Here is a 23,891-nt window from a genome sequence, read left to right on the forward strand (position 1 = left end):
AACCACAAGAACTGGTTTCCACATAACCATAAGTCAGGCTCTGTTGTCCAACCCAATCCCCACCCCAAAGCACTGAAAGATCAAGGAAGCTGCTCATTCACATCAAACCATAATTTAATCAAAGCTTTAGAACTGGGCCAATGAGTGGTTGCCTTAATTTCTTCCATGGTCAACTCCAGATTCCAGTGATCATCAATCAGCTTATAACCCAGGCGTGGCATTATTTCATTTGCTAAACATAACAATGCCAAACTTTGCTTGTTTTTTCACCATTATTCTGGTCACCCTTAGGATTACACAAGCTGAACCTCTGCAAATCTCAAGAAGATCCTGATCTGATCTTCAGGCCAAATTTGTAGTACAGTGGTACTTCGGGTTACATACGCTTCAGGTTACATACGCTTCAGGTTACAGACTCCACTAACCCAGAAATAGTACCTCGGGTTAAGAACTTTGCTTCAGGATGAGAACAGAAATCGTGCTCTGGCAGCGCAGCGGCATCAGGAGGCCCCATTAGCTAAAGTGGTGCTTCAGGTTAAGAACAGTTTCAGGTTAAGAACGGACCTCCGGAACGAATTAAGTACTTAACCCGAGGTACCACTGTACTAACATGGCTATCATTAGCGGTAATCTAAATGCATCTATGTTGTCTCTATCCAAGAACTTTCTTCCTGGCAAAAATTACTTAAAATTAAGCATACTGTAGAACAGCAATGAGTACAACCCGCAGTTGAAACCTGTTGAAACTTCAATTAGCATAAGCTATCAAGAAGACAGCTCCAATGTAAAATTAATTATAGGCATTCAAAATTAGAATGTATTGCACTTTGCATATAAAGAGCACCCAAAATTTAAGCCAAGTACCTGTCCCAAAAGGATGGCACACTTCATTGCAGCTGTTTAGTTATATGAAAATTACTCTGTCTTGAAATGCTGAAATGAAGTTTCTATCCGTAACAGGCATAATTTAATAAAAGTAAACTGATATGTGCTCCTTGCCAAAAAGGTAAGAACAATTATTGATAATGTGAAGCGATACAAAGTACATGAATTGCTTCTCCTTCTGGTACAAAAAATATAAATCTCGTTGACAGGCAACTTTGGGGTGATTAACATTTAGACATAAAGGTTATTTAACATTTAAGCACAAAGGTTATTTCCATAAAGATTATATCAAGTTATGAGGTTGTCCTTACCAGTCTTCCTGATGAAGTTCTTCCTTATAGAATAGGACATGCTTGAGTACTTCGTCTATATTAGAGCAGCTGTTTTGTACACAAACCCAAACAAGAAGGCTGTGCCAAAGAAATGGCTTAATTTTGAACTGCTTTTGTTCAGGATTTAATTCAACTGATCCGCCAGTACCCATGGGTGACTAAAAAAAAAAATAAGTTAAATCCGTTAATAAGACCTTGTGAATACAAAGTTAATTGGCAATTTTCTGCATAGACTTGCATCTCAATTTTTTCCATCATAATATTTGACTTTATCAGCTTTACATTTTCATGCAGAGTACATGTCATTTTGCTCTCACAATGTGTTTTTTTTTAAAAAAGGGAAGACATTTTGGGACACAGTCAAGAGAAAACTGCTAACAAGTGGCTTTGTTGTACAGATCCTTGCAAGATCTTTGTCCTACGATACTGTACCATGTTAAACAGATGCATGGTGTAACCTAGGCAATATTTGCAATATTGCATGGGCTATTGGAGCACAACTCTCCCTGTACTTCATTTCTTTCCCTAAATATATTGTACCCCAAGCAACTAGGTAAAGGTAAAGGGAGCCCTTACCATTAGGTCCAGTCGTGACCTACTCTGGGGTTGCGGTGCTCATCTCGCTTTACTGGCTGAGGGAGCCGGCGTACAGCTTCCGGGTCATGTGGCCAGAATGACTAAGCCGCTTCTGGCAAACCAGAGCAGCACACGGAAACGCCGTTTACCTTCCCGCCGGAACGGTACCTATTTATCTACTTGCACTTTGACGTGCTTTCAAACTGCTAGGTTGGCAGCAGCAGGGACCAAGCAACAGGAGCTCACCCCGTCGCGGGGATTCGAACTGCCGACCTTCTGATCGGCAAGTCCTAGGCTCAGTGGTTTAACCCACAGCGCCACCCCAAGCAACTACTTAGGCTATATATGAGGGTTCGAGATATGCCAAGTGTATGTCTTACAGTTCCAACAACACATATTCACTTATCTTACATTAAGGGTACAATTCCCTCCAGTTCCTTTTACAAATAATGTAAGACAAATTCTGAGCTGCAAGCATTTCAAACCAAGCAGCACAATCAGACAGTATTGATTTTGCTGTAAGCCACTTCAATTATTATTTCAACAGAAAAGTGCAACACAAATAATGAATGAAAAGAAACTAATATAAAAGACCTGCAATCACACACACACATTGGCAGACCTTCCCCCTTATGTGGTCCAGCCTTGCTCCCTACATTTTTCATGTGTTTGCTGAATACTGGCGGTGTATATATATATATATATAACACTCTTTATGATGCTGCTCCAGAAGCACTGCTGAATATGAATGGGAAGAACAGACTCTGGTTTCACTTCATCATGACCACAGTCAACATATGGAAAAGCTGTGATTGAAAATGATGCCAGAATTCTTAATTTGGCTCATTAACTCTAAGTAAGTTCTTGCCTCAAGTAGGGAGACAAGAAGAAGATAGAGCCTTTGTCATAACAATGATGTCTACTAGGCAACAAGGTGTGTCTGAATCACTAGAGAAAAGAAATTAAGGGGAAAACAGGGCCTTTGAATTTATACAAAGGCTTCCTCCTTGTCCTATGAAACCAATTTCTTTTTTTAAAAGTGCTAGAATTTGGAGAGCTGACACATATCCTGTACAAGAGATTCTAACAGAGTTCTAATGCTCAGCACACAAAGGAAAGTCTTCTCAAACCCAGCTACTTCTGAAGCTTTTGCATGTCCTTACAGCAACGCTGAGTAAATTATAGATGATATCCACCTACACATTTCAGCCACACATTACAGTCTCTCCTTATATGCCTATTTTTATTTTCCTTATTTCAAGAGCTGCCATTCTGTGGCATAGCTATGAATCTCTCCATAAAAAGTAACAGAGCAGAAAAAAGATTTCAGAGACATTATAGAAGAGACAGCTAAAAATATCAGGGTGGTGATTCAATTACTATTAATGGAGCTTAGTCTCTATAATATATTTAATTGAGCCGTGCAATAAATTATTCCTCAAGGTTTTCTAAATTGAGGAGTACATCTCTATAGCACCCTCCAGCAAACCAAGATGAGTGAAAGCTCTCTAAGAGGAGCCCTGGGTAATTTAAAACAAAATCAATTCCAGCCCATATCCTACCCCCTTGAGCTTTTCTTTCTGGCTCATGCTCAGAATATGCAGGAGAGTTGCTGCAGCCCTTGAGCTGCATTAACTCGAGCACAGTGGGGCCAAGAGAAGACTCAAGGGGCTCAGAAAGAGAGGACAATAAGAGCGCAAGCTGGCCCATTAGCATTCACTCTTTGCTCACTGAGTAGCATCCTCCGCACCATCCACACTCCAGTTACCAAAAGGAAATATTTAGGGCAGGATGGCCTTGACGAAATGGACAAGCTAGTTGCAATGCCTGTGTTTATTAAATACAGCAGGGATGTCCAACAGGTCGATCGTGATCTCCTGGTAGATCCCCACGAGGTTATGGTAGATCACAGTCTATCTCTGGCTCCCTTTCCTTGTGTCGCTCCTGCCACACCCCCTCACCCCACCCTCCATTGTTGTATGATCTCTGGAAGGGACGAGGGAGCTTTCTCTGTGCTGCTGTTTTGATCCATAGTGATATTTTTGTGAGTGACTTTGCCCCTTTGTCCCTTGCCTTTAACCCCCCCAAAAATGGAACTCCCTCCCTAAATGAGGCTTTCCTCCTCCATAAAAAAGCTCTACAACTTTGAGCTGAACCCCCCAAAAGGGGGTAGATCACTGCCAGTTTTTAATTCTGAAAGTAGATGGCAGTCTCTTGAGAGCTGGCCACCCCTGAAATATAGTATTCTTGTTCAATGCCCAGTATGTCTGTGTGTGAGTGTGCACAAGGATTATAGCAAGGGGGGGCGATCTCACAAAGTGGTTTATACCATTTCTACATTTTTTTATAAAGCATCAACTGTACAATAAAACAGAAAGGACAAACAGCTGTCTTTGAATAATCCATATCTGCTTCTTCTCCACTTACCTCAGGGTAGGACAGTTCTTTAGGAGTCCCTCTGGCGGCAGCCATCACTGAGATGTGCTAATCTGGGGCTTCTCCTGAGCCCAGCACCCCGGAGCAAGTTTGCGGCGAGGACAGGGGGTGCAGGGGAAGGAGAAGGGAGCCTCACTACACTAGTGGGAGCCCCTGCTTCTGCTCATCTACTGGGTTAGTTCGATCCCAGCCTCTTCATTCTTCAGCACTAGAATGCTTCAGCCAGCACTGTCCCCTAGGAGCTCTCCAAGGTCCTGTCCTTATCTGCTCTTGACTTTGACATGACACTGCCTGCTTCCACTGAGTACCTCAACTTCCAACCAAACTGGATGGTTCATTGGCAATGTTTAAAAGGGTGGCCTACCCCACCACAGCTATGATTTTTCAGCTGTATTGATGATAGATGTGCCGGTGATGAAACTGTTTATCCTACTTTTTAATAATCATCATTAACATCCATCATAGCAGGCACGTTCAACAGGTAGATTGTGATCTACTGGTAGATCACTGGATGTCTGTGGTAGATCACTGGCTCCCCCCAACGAAGCTAAACAACTTCGCCTCCCCTAAAAAAAGCTCTGCACCCCAAAACAATGGAGCTTTCCTCCTCCCTAAAAAAAAGCTTTGACCTGAACCCCCCAAAAGGGGGTAGATCACTGCCAGTTTATAACTCTGTGCGTAGATTGCAGTCTCCTGGGAGTTGGCCACCCCTGCATTATGGTATACTTGGAAATTTGGGAAGCCTCGTAAGGCTAGATCCAGAGGTTTATTTGTTCCAGCAGCAGAAGCTACCGTATGCTGAGTCAGAACATTTGTCCCTCTCAATCAAGGTAGCCAAAGCGATGCTTTCGAAATGTTACTGGACTACAAGCATTCACTATTCCTGACTCCCGACCGTGCTGGCTGGAGCTGATAGGAGTTGGAATCAACATCTGGAGTGTATCACTTTGGCTAGCCCTGGTTTATAATGACTGACTGCAGCACTGCAAGGTTTCAGACAAGAGGATTCCCTAGCACCACCTGCAGATACCAGGGACTGGACCTGGGATATTTTGCATGCAAAGCATATGCTATCTCAGTGAGCTATGTTTTTTTCTGCTGGAGAAAGGAAAATGCCGGATTCAACTCACTTTACAAAGTTTGAGAATGTTGAAAGGTGCAGGGTTGCTTGAAAGGAAAAAGTTGCTACAGTTCTAATTAATATTCCCTCCCCTGAAAGTGATTCATTAAAGCAATGCTGCCACACCCACTATCAACAGCACATGTCAATCTATCTAGTTCAATTCAACTTTAGTCATTATGCCTGAATCACCAAGCATGCTTATTTAATAACAGGACACTATTTGGTGTATTATATATAAAATTCAGTCATGTGTTACCTACTGTGTCAGAAAAAGCCTTAGCCGGCTTTTCTTGCAAACTTGCATCAGAGGCCAATGATGTTTGAGAAAGTACAGATGTTTCACAGATGACTTCTCCAGCCTTCAGCATAAAATGCACCATGAAAAGGATGTTTGGGTACGGTTGGTAGCTGACCTCGGAAGCTGCTAGCGCTATGGCACACACACACAAAAAAAAAATTATTACGTTTATCATACTGTTTTACAGTTTGTTCTGTACAGTTTTTGTTTCGTTTTTTACACAACGTCTACTGTTACTGTTCAGCTTCAGCAGAGCAGCTTTCCAGGGCAGATTTATAAATATTGTGTGACCCCTTGTGGTGTAACAAAAGACTACAGGCATGATTCTAAGGCAAGAGTTGATGTAACCCACACACTGCGTATGGAGAAGTTTTGTGTGGTGGCTGTATTCCTGATTAAGTGCAATTAATTAATTTTCTGTTCTTAAATAAATGAAAAATAAACTATCCCTGACAGATACAAACATGATGGCTAACATGATGCTATAAGGAGATATCCTCCTTAAAGCAAACTAGGCATATTTGCACAAAATTAGGAGGAATTCCATCAGTAAGCCAGCTGATTTCATCTAATAAACATTTATATTAACTTTAAACAGAAATATTTTTATATACAGTGAACCCGCAACTCATGGACATTTAAATGTGTATATTCAGCTTTCCATGCGCAGCAAAAAAAAAAGATAATGGAATAAATTAAAATGGGGTGGAAAGTGGGCAGGGTTCCAGGAAAAATGACTTTGGCAATCCACCCAACATTGAACTCAATGGATTTTGACTACACACAATTTTTTCTTTAGGTGTGATCCCCAGAATGTAACCCCCATGTAAGTTGTGGGATTACTGTGCCTTAATGGAAGTAAAGAACATGGTGCTGGTGGACACATACACATCCAAAGGGCTGCTTCTCCCCACAGAAATTAGGCCTGAAAGAAGCATTCTATTGTAGCTAATAGAATAGGTTGTAGTGCATACTTGGTTGTGGAGTGTATGAAGGGCCTACAACAGTTCCTCTTGGTTTGCGAATGTGCCCAAAGCCCCCCAAAAAGGTTGATGGCCCCTTCCTTAATGCAACTTAAACACCAGATGTCTATAGACTTGACGCACTTTGGATCATTTGTTCTGCAAAGCAGATATGAATTTTCTTTTCAGTGTATTATACTGGAAAAACATTGTAAGATGTGAAGTGTTCCAAGCTTATACTGTTTTAACAGCAATCTCCCACCGATTCCCTAGGTGTAATAACAGGAGAGTAACAGCCAAAGCCTGAAACCCATCCTATTTCTCCCACTGGAATGAACGAGTTGGGATTGCCAGTGAAATAATTTTGAGGATCAGGTTGCTTTTTCCATTGCAGTTTTACAATATATTATTGCAGCATTCCTTAAGAATGAGAATCAGAGAGGCTCTTTTATTTCTGAAGCTCTCTGCTGATATATTTTCTAAATCTGGATGCGGCAGATGAGTCATGTTTTCAAAAAGGAAAGGATACAGATATAATATCAGGATTTTTCTAATTGTCTGGTTCTGTTTTCTTCATTCTGTATATGAATTTGTGGCCATGACAACCAATAACAGTAGCAAGACTGCAATACCTCTGCAGTCTTACCACCACAGCAACAGCCTGCTGAGTCACTGCATACCGTGTACATATATGCCGAAAAGCGTGTGCTGGGAAGGCGTTTGACATTAGGTTGGTTTGCTAGAAACAGTGGCCTTGTGAATGAGTGACAAATGATCTGATTATATCAAGCACTCTTGTCTTCTTCTGCAGTCTCACTCTCTGTACATCATAGCCTGCGTGAGGCATTCTGATGAAGAATCAGGCTGTGTATCGGAACCACGCTTGAGGGAAATCTTCAGGAAGATTTTGCAGTGCCAAATCGTTCTGTTTGTTGGAACAACCTCTTTCTATGGAAACACATACTAAGTCGTGGCAGCGTGAAGTAAAGCCCCCAGGAATGACTCGCATTAATCAAACTCCATTTAGAAGTGATTCTATAGATTCTGCCATATGTTTTGAACACTCACGAATTTTATTTCTAGTTAGTCAAGAGCCTAGGAACAATAATGGGTGGCTTTCGAATCAATGAGAGCCAGACTCTGTAGCGGAAATGTTCTTCCAACATTTTTCTGGACGGTATTTATTCCAGTAGTTGGGTTAAGGTATGTGAACCAGCAGGCCCTTGGCAAATGGAAACAGAAGAAGCTTGGCTAAGCAGTACAGGCTTACTTTCAACATAGTAAAACTCCCTGAAATGCACTGCAGGTGGGGATTAGAAGCAGTGTGAAGATTCCTCATCTTGGCTTTGCTACCATATTAAAAGAAATGGCACAATCCCACTGCCTTTGAGGTAGGATTTAACCCAAAACGAACAGAACACGTCTGTATTTGTTTTGCTTGTTAAATGCCATCTACTTTCACCAAAAACTCGTGATTAGGTGTTATTCACCTAAATCTCCATGTTTCAAGTATAAACTGCTTGTTGCCTCGTTCAGATGTCTGTAACATAATGAGTAAAGGTAAAGGTAAAGGTACCCCTGCCCGAACGGGCCAGTCTTGACAGACTCTGGGGTTTGTGCGCCCATCTCACATCTATTGGCCGGGGGCCAGCGCTGTCCGAAGACACTTCCGGGTCACGTGGCCAGCGTGACAAAGCTGCACCTGGCGAGCCAGCGCAGCACACGGAACACCGTTTACCTTCCCGCTGGTAAGCGGTACCTATTTATCTACTTGCACCCGGGGGTGCTTTCGAACTGCTAGGTTGGCAGGCGCTGGGACCGAACGACGGGAGCGCACCCCGCCGCAGGGATTCGAACTGCCGACCTTTCGATCGGCAAGCCCTAGGCGCTGAGGCTTTAACCCACAGCGCCACCCGCATCCAAACATAATGAGTAGTTGCAGGTAAAAACAGAAACAGTGGTCAAATGACCATATTTTAACAACATTTTCCACTACTTTTCCCAGAACAGATGTTAAGTTTTACTGGCCTATAATTTTCCAGATCACCCTGGATCCTTTTTTTTTTTTTAATGGTGTTACATTGGCTGCTATCCAGCCCTCAATAAACCTAGCCGGCTTGTTTCTCGTGGCCTAACGCCAAATGAAAGACACCTGTTTCCGCTGAACCCAGTTTAGAGGAGATCTGCTCCCAAGTCCATACAACTGCACTTGGAATACTATGTACAGTTCTGGCCGTCTCGCCTCAAAAAGGATATTGTAAAGCTTGAAAAGGTTCAGAAAAGGCCAGCCCAAATGACCAAGGGGGTTGAGCAACTCCCCTATGAAGAAAGGTTACATAATGGTTATATTCTACTTCTACTGTTTCTGAGAGGGACGCGGGTGGCACTGTGGGTTAAACCACAGAGCCTAAGACTTGCTGATCAGAAAGTCGTGGTTTGAATCCCCGTGACGGGGTGAGCTCCCGTTGCTCAGTCCCTGCTCCTGCCAACCTAGCAGTTTGAAAGCATGTCAAAGTGCAAGTAGATAAATAGGTACCGCTCCGGTGGGAAGGTAAACGGCATTTCTGTGCACTGCTCTGGTTTCACCGGAAGGGGCCTAGTCATGCTGGCCACATGACCCGGAAGCTGTACTCCAGCTCCCTCAGCCAATAAAGCGAGATGAGCGCCGCAACCCCAGAGTCGGCCGTGACTGGACCTAATGTTCGGGGTCCCTTTATCTTTTGTCTTTACTGTTTCTGAGATTCCTAAGTGCCGCGAGTGCTGTTATAGTCATGTCTCACTTGTGAGCTTCCCACTGACATCTGGTTGGCCACTGTAAGAACTCGTAGCCTAGAGAGGCCTTTCATGTGATCCAACAGGACTTTCCCTCTGTTCTTCTGCCTATTCACCCAGCCCTCCTTGCAAACGAAAGATTGCCTATGGGCGTACTTGAGAAACATTTTCTAATTGATTTTGAGAACCCTCTGGGCTTAGCTTCCCCATTAATAGCATTCAGGAGATGACCAGGAAAAGTACTGAGTAGCTTGATATATAAGTACTTCTCTCTCCTTAGGAATGGAATACAATTAACATTTTCCACAAACGTTGAGCTACAAAAAAGGCATCACAGCCCCCTATCACAAGCCCCAGACTACTTATGAAGAACAGTTCGTGTGAACTTTACATAAGTCAAGGATGCTAAACAGCCTGCTCTTAATTAAGACACCATCTGAGGAAAGAGCTTTAAAATAGCTAGATAACGATTTCTTGTGCTTCACACCAGTAACCATTACATTGTTCCCTAAAACAAACACTTGATTTAAGTACAGTGTTTCTGACAATTGGAATCTTGTGTTAAAAGTTAATGATATGAGGTGTTATACTTGTTTTCAGACTGAAGAGGGATTGCAAACGTAGAAGTGACACTCAGGAACAGCAAGCAGTCCTGGTTTAAAATAAAGGGTAAATAAATACAGTGGCAGCGCTGCTCTACAGTTAGTGCATAGCCAGCAGCAAAGCTGGGAAACAGAATGAGAGGTAACTCTGGATGCAGCCTCTCTCATCCAGCGCAGGTTTTTCTACAGCACTCCTGGGGTGGTTAGCTAAATGGGGTGGCTAAATGCTCCGGATTCCCAACTGTGTCACAAATATTTTATGAGCGCATTTATCCGAAACATTTTTACCCTGCTCTCTAACTGAAAAAGCTCCCAGATCAGTGGTGAGGCAGTCCCTGCCCTCAGGCTTACAATCTAAAATATGTAAAGCTAGATAACTAGAAAGAAATAATTGCTACCTTTCAAGCCAACATGAAGCCTGGATCTGTGTTCTTCAGAAAACCCCTGGTAACCAAAGAAATAGAACAGGAGAAGCCTTAAAAAGACCAAAAATCCAAGCTGGCAAAAGAAACACAAAACACGTCCATTAGTATCATGTCTGTTCCATTCATTTGTTGTTGCCCCCTAAACTTTTGCAAAACTTGAAATTTTTCTATCAATTAACGTAACTTTGCTTATGTTCAGGACCCAGAAGTTGTCTCTACCTCAAATCTATGACCCAGAAAGGCAATTTTCTTTCTACACTTTCTGTAACATTTCCCCTAAGACTTTTAACCTGCAATCAGGTAACATACTAATCAAGATCCCTTAATGTTTCAGAGGCATTGTTTTGTATAAATATGACACTTCTACTGATTTGAACCTCACTTATCTAAACATTTTGGATATCTGCCAGCCTTTTTCAAAAACGAAATTGTACTAAACACCTTTGAACGTTAGTTATTGCTGCCTTCCTGACAAAGGGGAATGTGCGCCAATGACCTATTAGGCCTCCTTTGCATTTACCACATGGTGATGCCATTGTTAAAAGTTAATATTTTACGCTGCATGCTTGCGGAAATGTATAGAGACAGGTTTAAAAAAAAACTTAGATGGGGAGAAAAGAGTAGCAGTGCTGTTTTGGGTTACTACCAAATGCATCTCAAGAGGTGGGGAGTGAAAATCAAGTTATCGGGACTGGTGGCCTGGAGCCAAGCATTTGTTTCAATACAGAGGCAAGCAGAAGTTCGGTGGGGAATCAAGCAAGGACCCAAACTAAGCTTGAACAAACTTAGGGGCCAGGTCAAAGTCAGTAGCTTTACAGGTCTAAATGGAATCTTATTGGCTTCTTATGTCATTTGATCTCTGCTGGGCAGAGAACTGCAGGACACTCTCCAGCTATTTGCAGTACTGATACTGCATTGAAGAAGCATTCAACCCCACAAAGGTGGCTGGTCCCAGCCAGATTTCTTACAAGAGGCGAATGAGAGGGTGGGGTTCTTTCGGCAAAAGAAAGGGCCCAGTTCCATTCACGGCAGGCAACAAAATCTGGAGGAGGCTCCCTCTGAAGGAACAGGGGAGGCGATAAACACCAATTGCCCTATTGTCCCACAACTCTCTGGAGCAGATTTTCAGAAGGCACCAGTAGCCGCAAAGGAAAGGATGAAGTGGAAATTGCCTGCTTGCTCCCTTGCACCAATGAGAATTGAAGTCTGGATCTAACTCAGTGTGCCTCAAGCTTTATAGTGAAAGGGGCTTGTGGGGGGGTCCTTTGTCTTTGAACCCGAAAACCTAATAACAACCCAAGTTAATTATAGGAGCTGCAGTATACCTTACAGAGGAATAAGAAGGCTGGAGAACAGATACAGCTGAAGGAAATCATCTCAGATATTCATATGAAATGTGTTTTAATATTGTCCATGATGCACTCGTTAACTGAAAACCAATTTTCAACAAATCTTTTGCTTGGCAAATCAGTTTTGTTTTGTTTTTCTCTTATTTAATATACCAACCAAACCAGAAGAACTGGTGGAAAGAATCCAATAATGCCTGAGAAAGTTAATATTCTCTATACAGCCATCATTAAAGAAAATCAAGTGGTAAACAAGACAACAGAAGTCCTGGGGACTATATTAGAACTTGAGATGTCAAAATAATTGGGCTCACCAGAATAGGTGGAATGCTTAACGTCTTTGCTTTTCTTGGAAACAGGCCTGAGTGCAGTGAAAATATTTAACACAATATATTCTCTTAATACACAGAAAGGATTTTTTAAAAAACGGGGGGAGGGGGAAGAACCTATGCAAAAATTACTAGGGCAGGTTTGCTCCAGTAATGCTTCTTTGTCTGTGATGAGAAAAAGTTGCCTCCAGAAGATTACAGAAGAATTTTAATAAAGGTTAATAAAGCTTTGAAAGAAGGAAAGAAAGATCGGAAGATACAAGGTTCGGGTTTTTTTTCTTTCAGGAAACTGATTTGCCACAAGTGATTAATTTAACTATATGTGAATGGATATGCTAGTAATTTGTTTTGTGGGCTAGTAACTTCTGTCAACTTTTGTGCAAGGTTAATGGAGGAGGACAACTCCCTATCATTTCATCCCACACCCATTAAAGACTGTGCTTGTTCACACTCCTTCACATACAGCTAATTTTTTCTTTTGCGCAATACTAACTTTTATAATAGCTACAACACATATTTCCTGAGGCTCAGATTCAATTCCCCAGTAGAGAAAGACCTGATGGAGCACCGCCACTCACCCAAAATCTGCTCAGTCACATCACTGCTGCCTACTGGAAGGTAGAGAGGAATAGGCAATGCATCAGCAAGGTCACTGCGGTGCAAACACACCAGCGGGTGCACTGGATTGGCTCATCGGGTGCGTTTGCACTGCGCAACAACTTCACTCACATGTCAATTTAGGGAACTGGGGAAGAGGACCCTAGTGATAGGCAGCTTGTGTTGTGTAAAAAAAAATGGTGCTCAGTGGTTAGCAAGAGATCATAAAGTTTTAGCAGAGAAATCACTGTGATCAAGACAAAAATGTGTTGTTTGAAAGGGATCTATGAATCATAGGAAAGAGGTATAAGATTGAAGTCCAATTTGGTACCATCATTTATCTTGCAGGTCTTACTTAGCTTTCAGAAGCAAATGGTTCTCATTTGGACACTTTCATTTACATGGCTTCAATTTCGTCCTCTCTCTTGAATGCATAAATCTCTTGCTGCTACTTTAAGATTATGTGACCTAACATAATACATCTTAGTTAATGATAATCCATATAGGAGAATAAAAAGGTCACATCATTTAAGCAGTGAGAAGAACATTATGCAAGATGATCATGGAAATTATTAGAAAATCCAAGCTATCCATATGTATTGAGAACAAAAAAAAAAAACCTCCCGATGATTTTTGTATGTATTTTAGAGCATCTCAATAAAGTGTCACTTGAAAGCTGAACTGTGGAATACTCAAAACCAGTGAATTCAGAGAGATAAAAATTCAAGATAAAATGAGTTACAATGAGGATAGCATAAAAGAACACTGCACTGCTTTCACTTGAACATGTTGATGCAAATTACTTTCTCCAATAAAAGGTGGACCATATAAACTGCAGCTCCCATAACTCGCTTCCATGGCAAAGATTATGAGTTGGGATCTAGAAGAAACAGCTGTCTGTCGTTAGTACAGTCACGGCATGCATTCCAGCAAACTGAACATCTGCTTTTATTTGCGGTAATGTAAATTGTCAACAATGCCATAGATCTGAAAGTGCCCCTATGGATCTTATAAATGAAGTATTTAAATGTTACTACATTTATGACTATTCCCTCCCCCCATCAACTTTATGCTATACATCACCAAAAGCAGTATACACTATTAAGCTAAACCAAAATCAATACAAACATTTAATCCCCCTTCCAAAAAAACGACAACGTATTTTTAAAGGCCAAAAGGACGACAAAATCTTTAATGGCTGTCTCAAGATGGATGCAGCTGTAGCCCAGAAGACCTCCAATGGGACAACATTCCACATCTACAACCTTGAGCGGTCACAGACTGCCAGAAGAGAGCAAAGAATCTCATGGCATAAGATCACAGTATAGCAAGACCGGTCCACAAGGCCTAGAGTGCCACTTAAGTAGCCATGAAATGAAACAGCATATATATCAGGGCATCAGGATGCGGACAGCTACTCTTAAAAAAAATACAACATACCTTGGACAACTTGATTTCACATGAGAAGAGATGCGGCTTCTCCACTGTATCATAACAGAGTCTATACAAAACAGATTCCGCGAGGAAAAATAAAACTGGGATATGGTCTGGAACAAGAGGCGCATGGTCCAAGGAAATTAAAAGTATTTCAACAGCTTCTGAAGTGAAAAGAAAATGACAGATAAATTCAATAAACAGCTTCCTCCGCAGAGCCTTAATATTTCATACGGTACTCTCATCGCACCTGCAACACAACGCTTGCCAAGTTATGAACAAATAAAACAAGTGTTACATCAAATTTTCCCCAGATTGTTTGCCTTCTCTGATTATCACTTTGATGAAAAAGTAATTAAGGCTCGTCTCTTTCATAATTTTGTTCAACAGTTGCTGAAATGTTTATGCTAGACTATGAATTAAATCCTATTGCATAATAAAGCCATCTAAATTAATAAAATTAAACAAGCTACCAAGAATGTGCAATGTACACTGATGATGGAGGTAATCTGTAACATTTGTTCTCCTGCCAGTTTTTTGCTTAGTGCAGCTGATGGTTTTGCTTTTCATACTGCAAGTTGAAGAAGGATGTACAAGGCAGGTTTGGGGTCTCTTTGTATTCTGCGCTTTTCAAACCTACAAGCCCTGTGCATCCTCAGTCTCCAACTACCAAGAAACATATAAACCAAATGAAGCTGAATCTAGACAAAGATGCATTAAATCTCTAAGGCTTGGGGTGAGGTGGAAGCTTAGAGGTTCTCTCTTGCCAGTTCAATCTCCCATGCTTATTCGGTTTAAAGGTAAAGGTAAAGGGACCCCTGTCCATTAGGTCCAGTCATGGCCGACTCTGGGGTTGCGGCACTCATCTCACTTTATTGGCCGAGGGAGCCAGCTTCCGGGTCATGTACAGCTTCCAGGTCATGTGACCAGCAAGACTAAGCCGCTTCTCGCGAACCAGAGCAGCACACGGAAACACCGTTTACTTTCCCGCCAGAGCAGTACCTATTTATCTACTTGCACTTTGACGTGCTTTCGAACTGCTAGGTTGGCAGGATCAGGGACCGAGCAACGGGAGCTCACCCCGTCGTGGGGATTCGAACCGCCGACCTTCTCATCAGGGACCCGTGTGGCTAATGGTAAATGGGACCACTGTAAAGATATACCGTATTGGCCCGAATATAAGCCACACTTTTTCCCCAAATTCCGACCGTGAAAAGTTAAAGGGCGGCTTAAATTCGCAACCTTACAAAAATTAGCTTATACGATATCGCTCCCAGTCTCCCCCAAAGCTGGGTAGGAAAGAACATGGGGGAGGGGGAAGACCGCCGGCAACGCAGCAAGGCTCCTTCCCCCTCCCACCCAGAATGCAGCCAGGATCGTGGTGCCAGGAGTCCTCTCTAGTATCCATAGGATTTTCTTCTACATTTGCCATTTACGGGTGTGAGCGCCTGCAGAATTTTAAGGGAGCGGCTTATATTCAGGTACTGTCTTTTTCTCTCTTTTTCCCCCCTTGAATTTTAAAAGTGTGGCTTATTTGTGGGTGCGGTTTATATTCAGGCCAATACGGTAATAACTTCCAGAGTGGTAGCCGAAAATCAAGAAAACCAAAGAGTCTTTAAAGCAGGGCTTTCCAAACTGAGGTCTCCAGCTGTTTTTGGACTACAATTCCCATCATCCTTGCCCACTGGTCCTGCTAGCTAGGGATGATGGGAGTTGTAGTCCAAAAACAGCTGGAGACCCAAAGCCCTGCCTTAAAGACTATCAAAACCGTATGCCATAGTAAATTTGTTAAGTTTTTCAGGGTGCCACAAGATACTTTGTTTACTATAATGATGTAATTAGCTCCAAGTTTTCCTGTTAAGCTTAAATAAAGAGAATTGGTTATCTCATTTGAATGACTTATCTATTAAAAAAAGGAAATAAAGTTAAAACTGTTGAAAAAGCTAAAGAAATTACAAGTGTAATTAAAGTCCTGATGCACAGGCCCCATCCTCAAAAATTCTAAACTAATTACCACAGAATTATTAACATAACTGCATAATTTCATTTTCATAGTAGGTGATAACTGTTTCATAGGTGGGTTGAATTTTAGTAATACTTAAAATAAAGAATGACAACATTATTAAAATTAATCTCAGTTAAATGGACTGAATATAACTACTAAAAGGCAGGAAAAATACTTTTATTTTTCTTAATTAAGAGGTGACACATTTCTGCAAGAAATGTGCACATAGAAGACATGTATATACAGTAATCAGATAGTAATATTAAGCAGGAAGTTAATGTTGCATCACCAATTGTAAAAACTTGAGGAAATAACAATAGGGATTAAGCTTCAAGTAATAGTCTCCAAGTGGCTGCATGTACATACAGATGCATGCAGACAAAATGGAAATGTAAGTCGGGGGAGTGAATAGTTTACCATCAATCAGCGGCGTACCATGGGTTATCAGCACCCGGGGCAAGGCAAGTAATTTGCGCCCCCTAACACCTAACCATGGTCATTAATACGCCAAGACGCGCGTCTTTGGGCGTCGCGGCGCAGCCTTCTCGGTCTCCCTCCCCGGCCCGGCTAGTCCCGACGCGGCTTCTTTCTGGCGCGGGGAGGGGGCTTCTTTCTGGCACGGGGAGGGGGCGGCTCTGGGGCCAGTGCGTCGGCCGACCTCCGGCGCGGGTGGGGGGGCCCCGTCGGGGCGGGTGGGCGGTCTTGGCACGCAGGCACTAGAGCGCCACCGATGGCGCGTTTGGCGGGCTGCGCGCGTCCAGACAGCGACCCGAGCCTGGGCGGCATGGCGCTTGGTGCCGGAGCCTCCGCCCGCAGCGCCCCGCCGGGAGACCCGGCCGGAAGGAGCCTCGAGCCGGCTGTCGGACGCGGTTGAAGCAGCCAGGGCGGCATGGCTGGCGGCGGCGGCTCCTCGGCGACTCCACGCGGCCAGCCCAGCGCGCTGGCCGAGCCCCGCAGGCGAACGCTGCCCGTCGGTGAGGAGGGGCTGCCTGGCGCGCCCTCCGTGGCCCTGACGCGCGGGGACCGCGGCGAGCGCTGAGAGCCGCTGCCAGCTACAGCCTGCACCCGAGGCTCTTCGGTGACTCCGGAGGCAGCGAGCGCGCCCCCCCAGAAGTTGCGCCCGGTGCGGCTGGCACCCCTGGCACCCCCCACGCTACGCCACTGCCATCAATCAGTGCTCCTAGTGTTGGGCAAAAATTATTTTCTGCAGAATTAAGTTGAATCTTAGTTGTGCCATCATGGATCAATGCAACCCTACATGACTGCTCAGAAATAAGTCCCACGGAGTTCAGTGGGACTTAACAGTTAAGTTAAGCTTGCAAACTATTTTGATAACTGAATTGATGGGTTTTTTTAAAAAAAAAAACAACCTGAAACGATAATTTTTTTTGAAAAAAAAACCTTTTTATTCAAAAATTCTCAACAATATATTTTGCTTTTAAAAAAAAAACTTTCAGCTGACTGTAAAATATATGCACAGCATTCTCCAATATAGCACTGAAATCTGAAGCTGAAGACAGAAGGTTTAGCCCACTGACATGGAAGGTAGATAATCTCATTTTTCAAAACCAGAGTATATCGTAAAAGCCACAGAGAATTAGCCTTGTGAACTTTTTAAATGTTTAAACTTTTATTAACATTCCATAAGGCTCATACTAAATAATTTATGATTGATCAGGAAACATGTACAAAGAATGGGGGAAGTGTTAGCAAACAATAAAGGAGAAAATTACTTCTCTAAGCAAGCAGCACAAACATGCATATTTGAAGAGACTTTATATGAAATTCAGAAAAAAAGAGAGAGCGTTAGATAATTTTTAAAAATTAGAATTGTATTATTTATCTATAATACTCATAGCTCATCATAGTGTACTATAATGTACTGTATTATGAAGTGGTCATTACAACTTTTCTGAACATAAGCTAATAATACACCAACAATAAATAAAAAATTCTCAGACTTAATTTTTAGTAACATTGGGATATTTTTGTTGATTTGGGGATAATTTGATTGACAAAGCATGAATTCATATTTTTGGATAAAATGATGTTATATTGTCCCAGTATTTCTCTGTGTATTTTAATTTTTATTTATTTATTTATTTATACATACATACATACATACATACATACATACTCCACCCATCTGGCTGTGTTTCCCCAGCCACTCTGGGTGGCTCCCAATAGAATATTAAAAATGTGATAAAACAGCAAACATTAAAAACTTCGCAAAACAGGGCTGTTATCTATAAAGGGTTTGTTTATCAATGCCATATATTTAATATACCAAGAAGTCAAAATATGGCTTTATGATCAATAAGAGCAACATTATGGTGTTCAGAACTAGACTTGCCCCTGAGAATTACATTTATCCAGCAAACTAAAATGATGTGGAAAACTAATTCAGGTCAACCAGACTTTGATATAAAAAGCTGGGAGTATGGATTTGTTTGCATGGATGCAAATGAGTCATTTACAGGTATGGGCATCTGCCTGGAATTAAAGCGTTTCTTCAGCACGTTTTAATATTTTGCGCAACCAACCATTAGGGACCACTTCTGGCCCAAAATCAAGAACAAAAAACAACAACATCAAGGCTAAAAGAGCTAACTGACCACAAACTGCTTGTTTTGGACAAATTCTCATAGCTGAACTCACAGAACAATACAGATGAGACTGATGGGACTAAAATTCAAATAAACCCTTTGAACTTATTATTCCATCTGTTACAGTCATTGTGCACAGCAGAGAGACAACCTTCTTTTTTATAACCTTATGGTTAACAACGACAATGAATACAAATTAGCAGACAATCAGTGCAATGAGATTTGAAAGGCCAGCTATCTGAGATTTACCCAGATGTCATGCCCAAATTACTAAGGGTGGAGTGAGGAAAGGGATCAAAGAACTCATCCAAACAGAATCTGCATTTTGCTGTACAAGAATGTTGGGATATAATAGTGATATTGTGTACCTGGCTTGTGTGTACTACCTGCTGCTGAATTTTCCTAATACATGTCCAATGTGTACATTTTACAATAATAACAGGGGACAGGACAGATCCTGAAGCTGAGGCTCCAATACTTTGGCCACCTCATGAGAAGAGAAGACTCCCTGGGAAAGACCCTGATGTTGGGAAAGATGGAGGCCACAAGGAGAAGGGGACGACAGAGGACGAGATGGTTGGACAGTGTTCTAGAAGCTACCAGCATGAGTTTGACCAAACTGCAGGAGGCAGTGGAAGACAGGAGTGCCTGGCGTGCTCTGGTCCATGGGGTCACGAAGAGTCGGACACGACTAAACGACTAAACAACAACAACCAAAGGGTGACACGCTAGAGAAGCATACAATTATGTACATTGTGGAGAAAAGGAACAAGGTTTTTTCTTTCTCTCATAATACTAGAACCCAACGTTACCCAGTGAAGCAGAATGGTGGGAAATCCAGACTAAAGGAAGTACTGCTTCATATATCTAAATTTGTGGAATTTGCTTCCACCAGTTGTCTGGCGGCCATCAACTTAAGCTCTCTTCCAATGTTATATTACTGTATTATATCCACATGCAAAAGGGAAATATGGGGGGGGGGGAAGCAGACTAGCTCCAACTCCCATCACTCTCCCCATCACCATTGGTGGGTACGAGGGATAACTTCTTGAAACAAGTAGCTTCTTATGTACTCATGCAAATACCCATGAGATTTAGAGCCCTGGAAAATCAGGGAGACAACAAAGGAGGGAGGGGGCCTCTTAGTTGAAAACTCACATGGCCAATTATAATGGCTGAAGGGAGCTAAAGTAGCATCCATATATATCAAATGGGGGCATATATTAAATGACTTTTCTTCATCCTTCGGATCAGTCATGTTAATCTGCAGATCACTGATCTTTGTCTGTCATATTTATTTCGTGTATGACCCTTTCCATAATCATTCCACTTGCCATTCACTCAAGTCAAAAGATAAAAAGGAATAATAATATTTGAATATGGGACAAACCTTGTTATGCTGAGCTCATATTTTGCACAATTTGTATACGGTGTCTGTTTGATAATGTGTGGTTTGCTATGCCTAATAAAGGATATTTGATGAATTGAATAATAATAAATGCAGTGCTATTTTTCTAGAAAAAGAGGTGCCAGAACTCACCTCCCTTGTTCTCTTAGAATGGCAATGGTGCCCACCTGAGAGGTGCCATAACTGAATTCCAGCTGGAAAAAAGCCCTGATAATATGCAAGGTCCATTTATCCTTTTATCCTCATCAAATTTTATAAAGCAAAGTATTTCATTCTTTGGGTTTTTTGAGGGGGGTGATTTGCAGGAGGGACACTTTAAACCTTGTTCCATTATTCCTAAATCTTTGAAACTAACAATATCATGCTTTTTCATAGAAATAATTGGGGAAACCTAAAACGTGCCGTTATTGAAGGCAAATTACTTCACAAGTTTAAATGTCATTTTAAATTACACCCAATTAATGTCTAAATTTAGAAAGAGCTTATAAAGCAGTGCTACTTGAAAAAAAATCATGAGAATGCTGAATATACATGGCTTTGTAATTGCACAAAATTAAGTATCGAAATGCAAGGCATTAGGTGAAGTGCTAATTCTATTGCAGGCTTTTCATCTGTGAAGTGGTTTCTGGAATAATTTGAGCAGCCAAATTCTGTCTGTCTTGCTCAGTTGAAGCCTACAGGGCACAGCCGTGCAGTTGAAAACTGGAAACAACAGCCAACAGCAGAGGTCCAACAGAAATAGCAAGAGGAAAGACAAAAGGACTGTGAAAACTGTTAAACGGCATAGAAATTGAGAGGGGGGTTCAGGGTTGTGCCCACCAGCCTTCACACACTGATCATTTCGTCTACACAAGGGTCTATATATACACACTGCAATGTGCAATGACTCTGAACATGCAACCCATATGCTGCAAAAATGGAGTGAACAGATTGTGCCTTCAACAGCTACATGCATTGTGCAAAAATTACAGTTAATGTGTGGCAGCTTGGGTGGGGCCAGCAGGTATAGAATCAGAGTCTGAATGTACCTAAAGGTCACCCACTCCAACTGCCTACCAACGTAGGAAATCCACTACTACAACACCAGTAATGGCGTGACCATTGTCCAAAAAACTCATGCCATCCAGAGGGTCCTTCTAATTTTTAGACTAAATCTTTTTCTTTTTTCTGTTCTGTAATTTTAACCATTGATTCAGGTTCTCCCCTCTGGAGCAAAGCAGAAAACAAATTTGCTCCATCATGTATGTGACAGCTGTCCAAATATGTGAAGATGGCATGGTATCACTTCTTAATCATCTCTTCTTCAGGCTAGACACGCCCAAGTCCCTCAACCTTTCTTCATAGAACTTTGATAGTCATGCCCTCATAATCTTTGTTTTTCTTCTCCAGATACATACACACACATTTCTAGTTTAATCATCTGCACGGGGCTAAGGGGTCCATCAGATACATGATCTTCAGGCCTATGGACAACCCACAGGTAGGTAATTTGTTCCAATAATAATCTCTAGAACAAGAGTAGGCCCTAGATAACAAAGCAAGCTCTGAAAACTGCCTCCAGCTTTGTCCTCTTCATGAAGAGTAGACATGCTTTGGCCGAGTTTAGCACTCCTTTCACATTATATATTCTCCTGAGAGCCAGTGTGGTGTAGTGGTTAAGAGCGGTAGACTCGTAATCTGGGGAACCGGGAACGCGTCTCCGCTCCTCCACATGCAGCTGCTGGGTGACCTTGGGCCAGTCACACTTCTCTGAAGTCTCTCAGCCCCACTAACCTCACAGAGTGTTTGTTGTGGGGGAGGAAGGGAAAGGAGATGGTTAGCCGCTTTGAGACTCCTTCGGGTAGTGATAAAGCGGGATATCAAATCCAAACTCTTCTTCTTCTTCTTCTTCCTGGACCGGTCTTGGGCAAAGAAAAGTAGATTTGGGGCAAGTAGTTATAGGACTTCCTGGCTGTCTCAGGCTGGTGACTTGTTAGGTCTTCAGCTGCTCAACAGGGGTACCTCCTGCATTTATGAACACAATCTGCTCATTTGCATATAGACCTTCAGGTCCCAATGGGGCCTGGAATCCCAGATATTCCAGCGCCATGTCTGGGTTGGGTTGCTACTGTGCACCATGGAAATGACTCATCATCTGGCAAGTTGGTGTTTAATTACTGACTTGCCATCTATGCAACATGACTAAAGTTAACAAGGTGAAATGAACAAGGTTATAAAATATAAAGGAGCAATTATTATTATTATTATTATTATTATTAATCTGCTCTTCAGAAGGTCCCAGGGCAGGGTACAGCAATATAAATTACAGCATTAAAAACAGTTTAGAACAAACTGTGAAATGAGCATTTCTCCCAGACATTTAGAATTGAAAACTGAATTGCAAGTAGTACTATTTTGATGGCCATGATAAACACAGAAGTACTCCAATATCTCTGGTTTTAAAATCCCATCAAAAAATGTTCTCTGTATTCTTTTGATGATTCTGAGTACAAGAACTTTCAGTTAGTTTGGTTCATTACTTTCCAGCATGTCTCTTCAGTTTCAGAGATACTCTGCTTTTATCTAACCAGAGAGAAATCTGCGATTTTCCAATATTGAGGCTTCAGCTTTCAGGATGTTAATCACAGCTGTCAAATGGAAATAACCATGCAGTTATCAGCTTTTTCTTGTAAATGTCGAGGCTGGGTCTAAAATTTTGCAACAGCACTGCACTAATGGTCTTATAGGACAGGGATATTCAACCTTTTTTATACTCATCCAATGTTATTGCATGCCTGTATCCATAAGAATAATTTCAAAAGCCAAGTCAGTTGACAAAGAATGGCATCAAAGCAAAAACAAAAATAATATTTTATATATATTGTGTGAGAATATATATATTTTATATATATATTGTGAGAATAGCTTTATTTTCTTTCCAGTGTCTATAAATTTTGCAGTGCTTGCTTAGAGAAAGGGGCAGCAAAAAAAGAATCTGAAAGAAACCTACCTTCATGAATTTCTCCTTTACACTGTAATAACAGAATTGCCTCAGCCCATGCCACAGGAAGATTTACATACTTCCCAGTACCTAATGTGCTAAGACCTGATCGCCTCTGTTTGGAACATAAAAGATAATAAGACAAAACTTGAGATTTAAAAATCCTTTCAAAAGTCAATATACTTAGAATGACGTTTCTACATATTTAAAGAAAGTGTTATTGCTGATGCAAAACACAATAGCTGGAGCCAACAAGGTAGCAATGTTTAATACCTCAGGTTAACACTTAAATAAGATGAATGCTTAGCTCTAATTATACTGTTATTACCACCTGAAGTACCTCGCAACAAAAGCAATTAATTACTAGCTCCGCATCATAGTAATAAATTGAGCCAAGTTGCGAAGGGAACTCTTGTGCTAGCATCTCAGTAGGATGGGATCCAATTAATCAATCCCAACAAAATGTGTCTCATGTCCTACAGCAGGCTTCCTCAACCTTGGCCATCCAAATGTTTTTGGCCTACAATTCCCATGATCCTTAGCTAGCAGGGCCAGTGGTCAGGAATGATGGGAATTGTAGTCTCTAAACATCTGAAGGGCCGAGGTTGAGGAAGCCTGTTCTACAGGCAACTCTTGCATGACTGCAGTTTGAAAACTAATTTGGTTGGACTCACAGATGCTCTTCTTTGGTCACACGCACAGCATGTCACCAATCAGACAAAGCGTGTTCTCCTTCATGGAGAGCATGTGTTGCGGTGGGGGCCGACAGGACACT

At 41.8% G+C, this 23,891-nt stretch overlaps 1 protein-coding gene across 5 annotated transcripts in view; it reads right to left on the reverse strand.

Moving 5' to 3' along the window:
* Positions 1-23,891, reverse strand: part of TMEM232 (transmembrane protein 232) — a 156,422-nt gene that overhangs the window by 113,052 nt on the left and 19,479 nt on the right. For 3 of the 5 annotated variants that reach the window (XM_082191448.1, XM_082191450.1, XM_082191449.1), the window contains 5 exons: positions 23,126-23,231; positions 14,124-14,281; positions 10,385-10,484; positions 5,613-5,782; positions 1,197-1,375 (listed from right to left, as the gene is read on the reverse strand). In XM_082191448.1, coding sequence (XP_082047574.1) covers positions 1,197-1,375; positions 5,613-5,782; positions 10,385-10,484; positions 14,124-14,281; positions 23,126-23,231 — 713 coding nt within the window. The remainder of the gene's footprint in view (positions 1-1,196; positions 1,376-5,612; positions 5,783-10,384; positions 10,485-14,123; positions 14,282-23,125; positions 23,232-23,891) is intronic. The other 2 variants (XM_082191451.1, XM_082191452.1) reach the window with 2 other exon arrangements.

The sequence above is a fragment of the Podarcis vaucheri genome (genome assembly GCF_965113315.1).
Source record: "Podarcis vaucheri genome assembly, chromosome: 11".
NCBI classification, from domain to species: Eukaryota; Metazoa; Chordata; class Lepidosauria; order Squamata; family Lacertidae; genus Podarcis; species Podarcis vaucheri.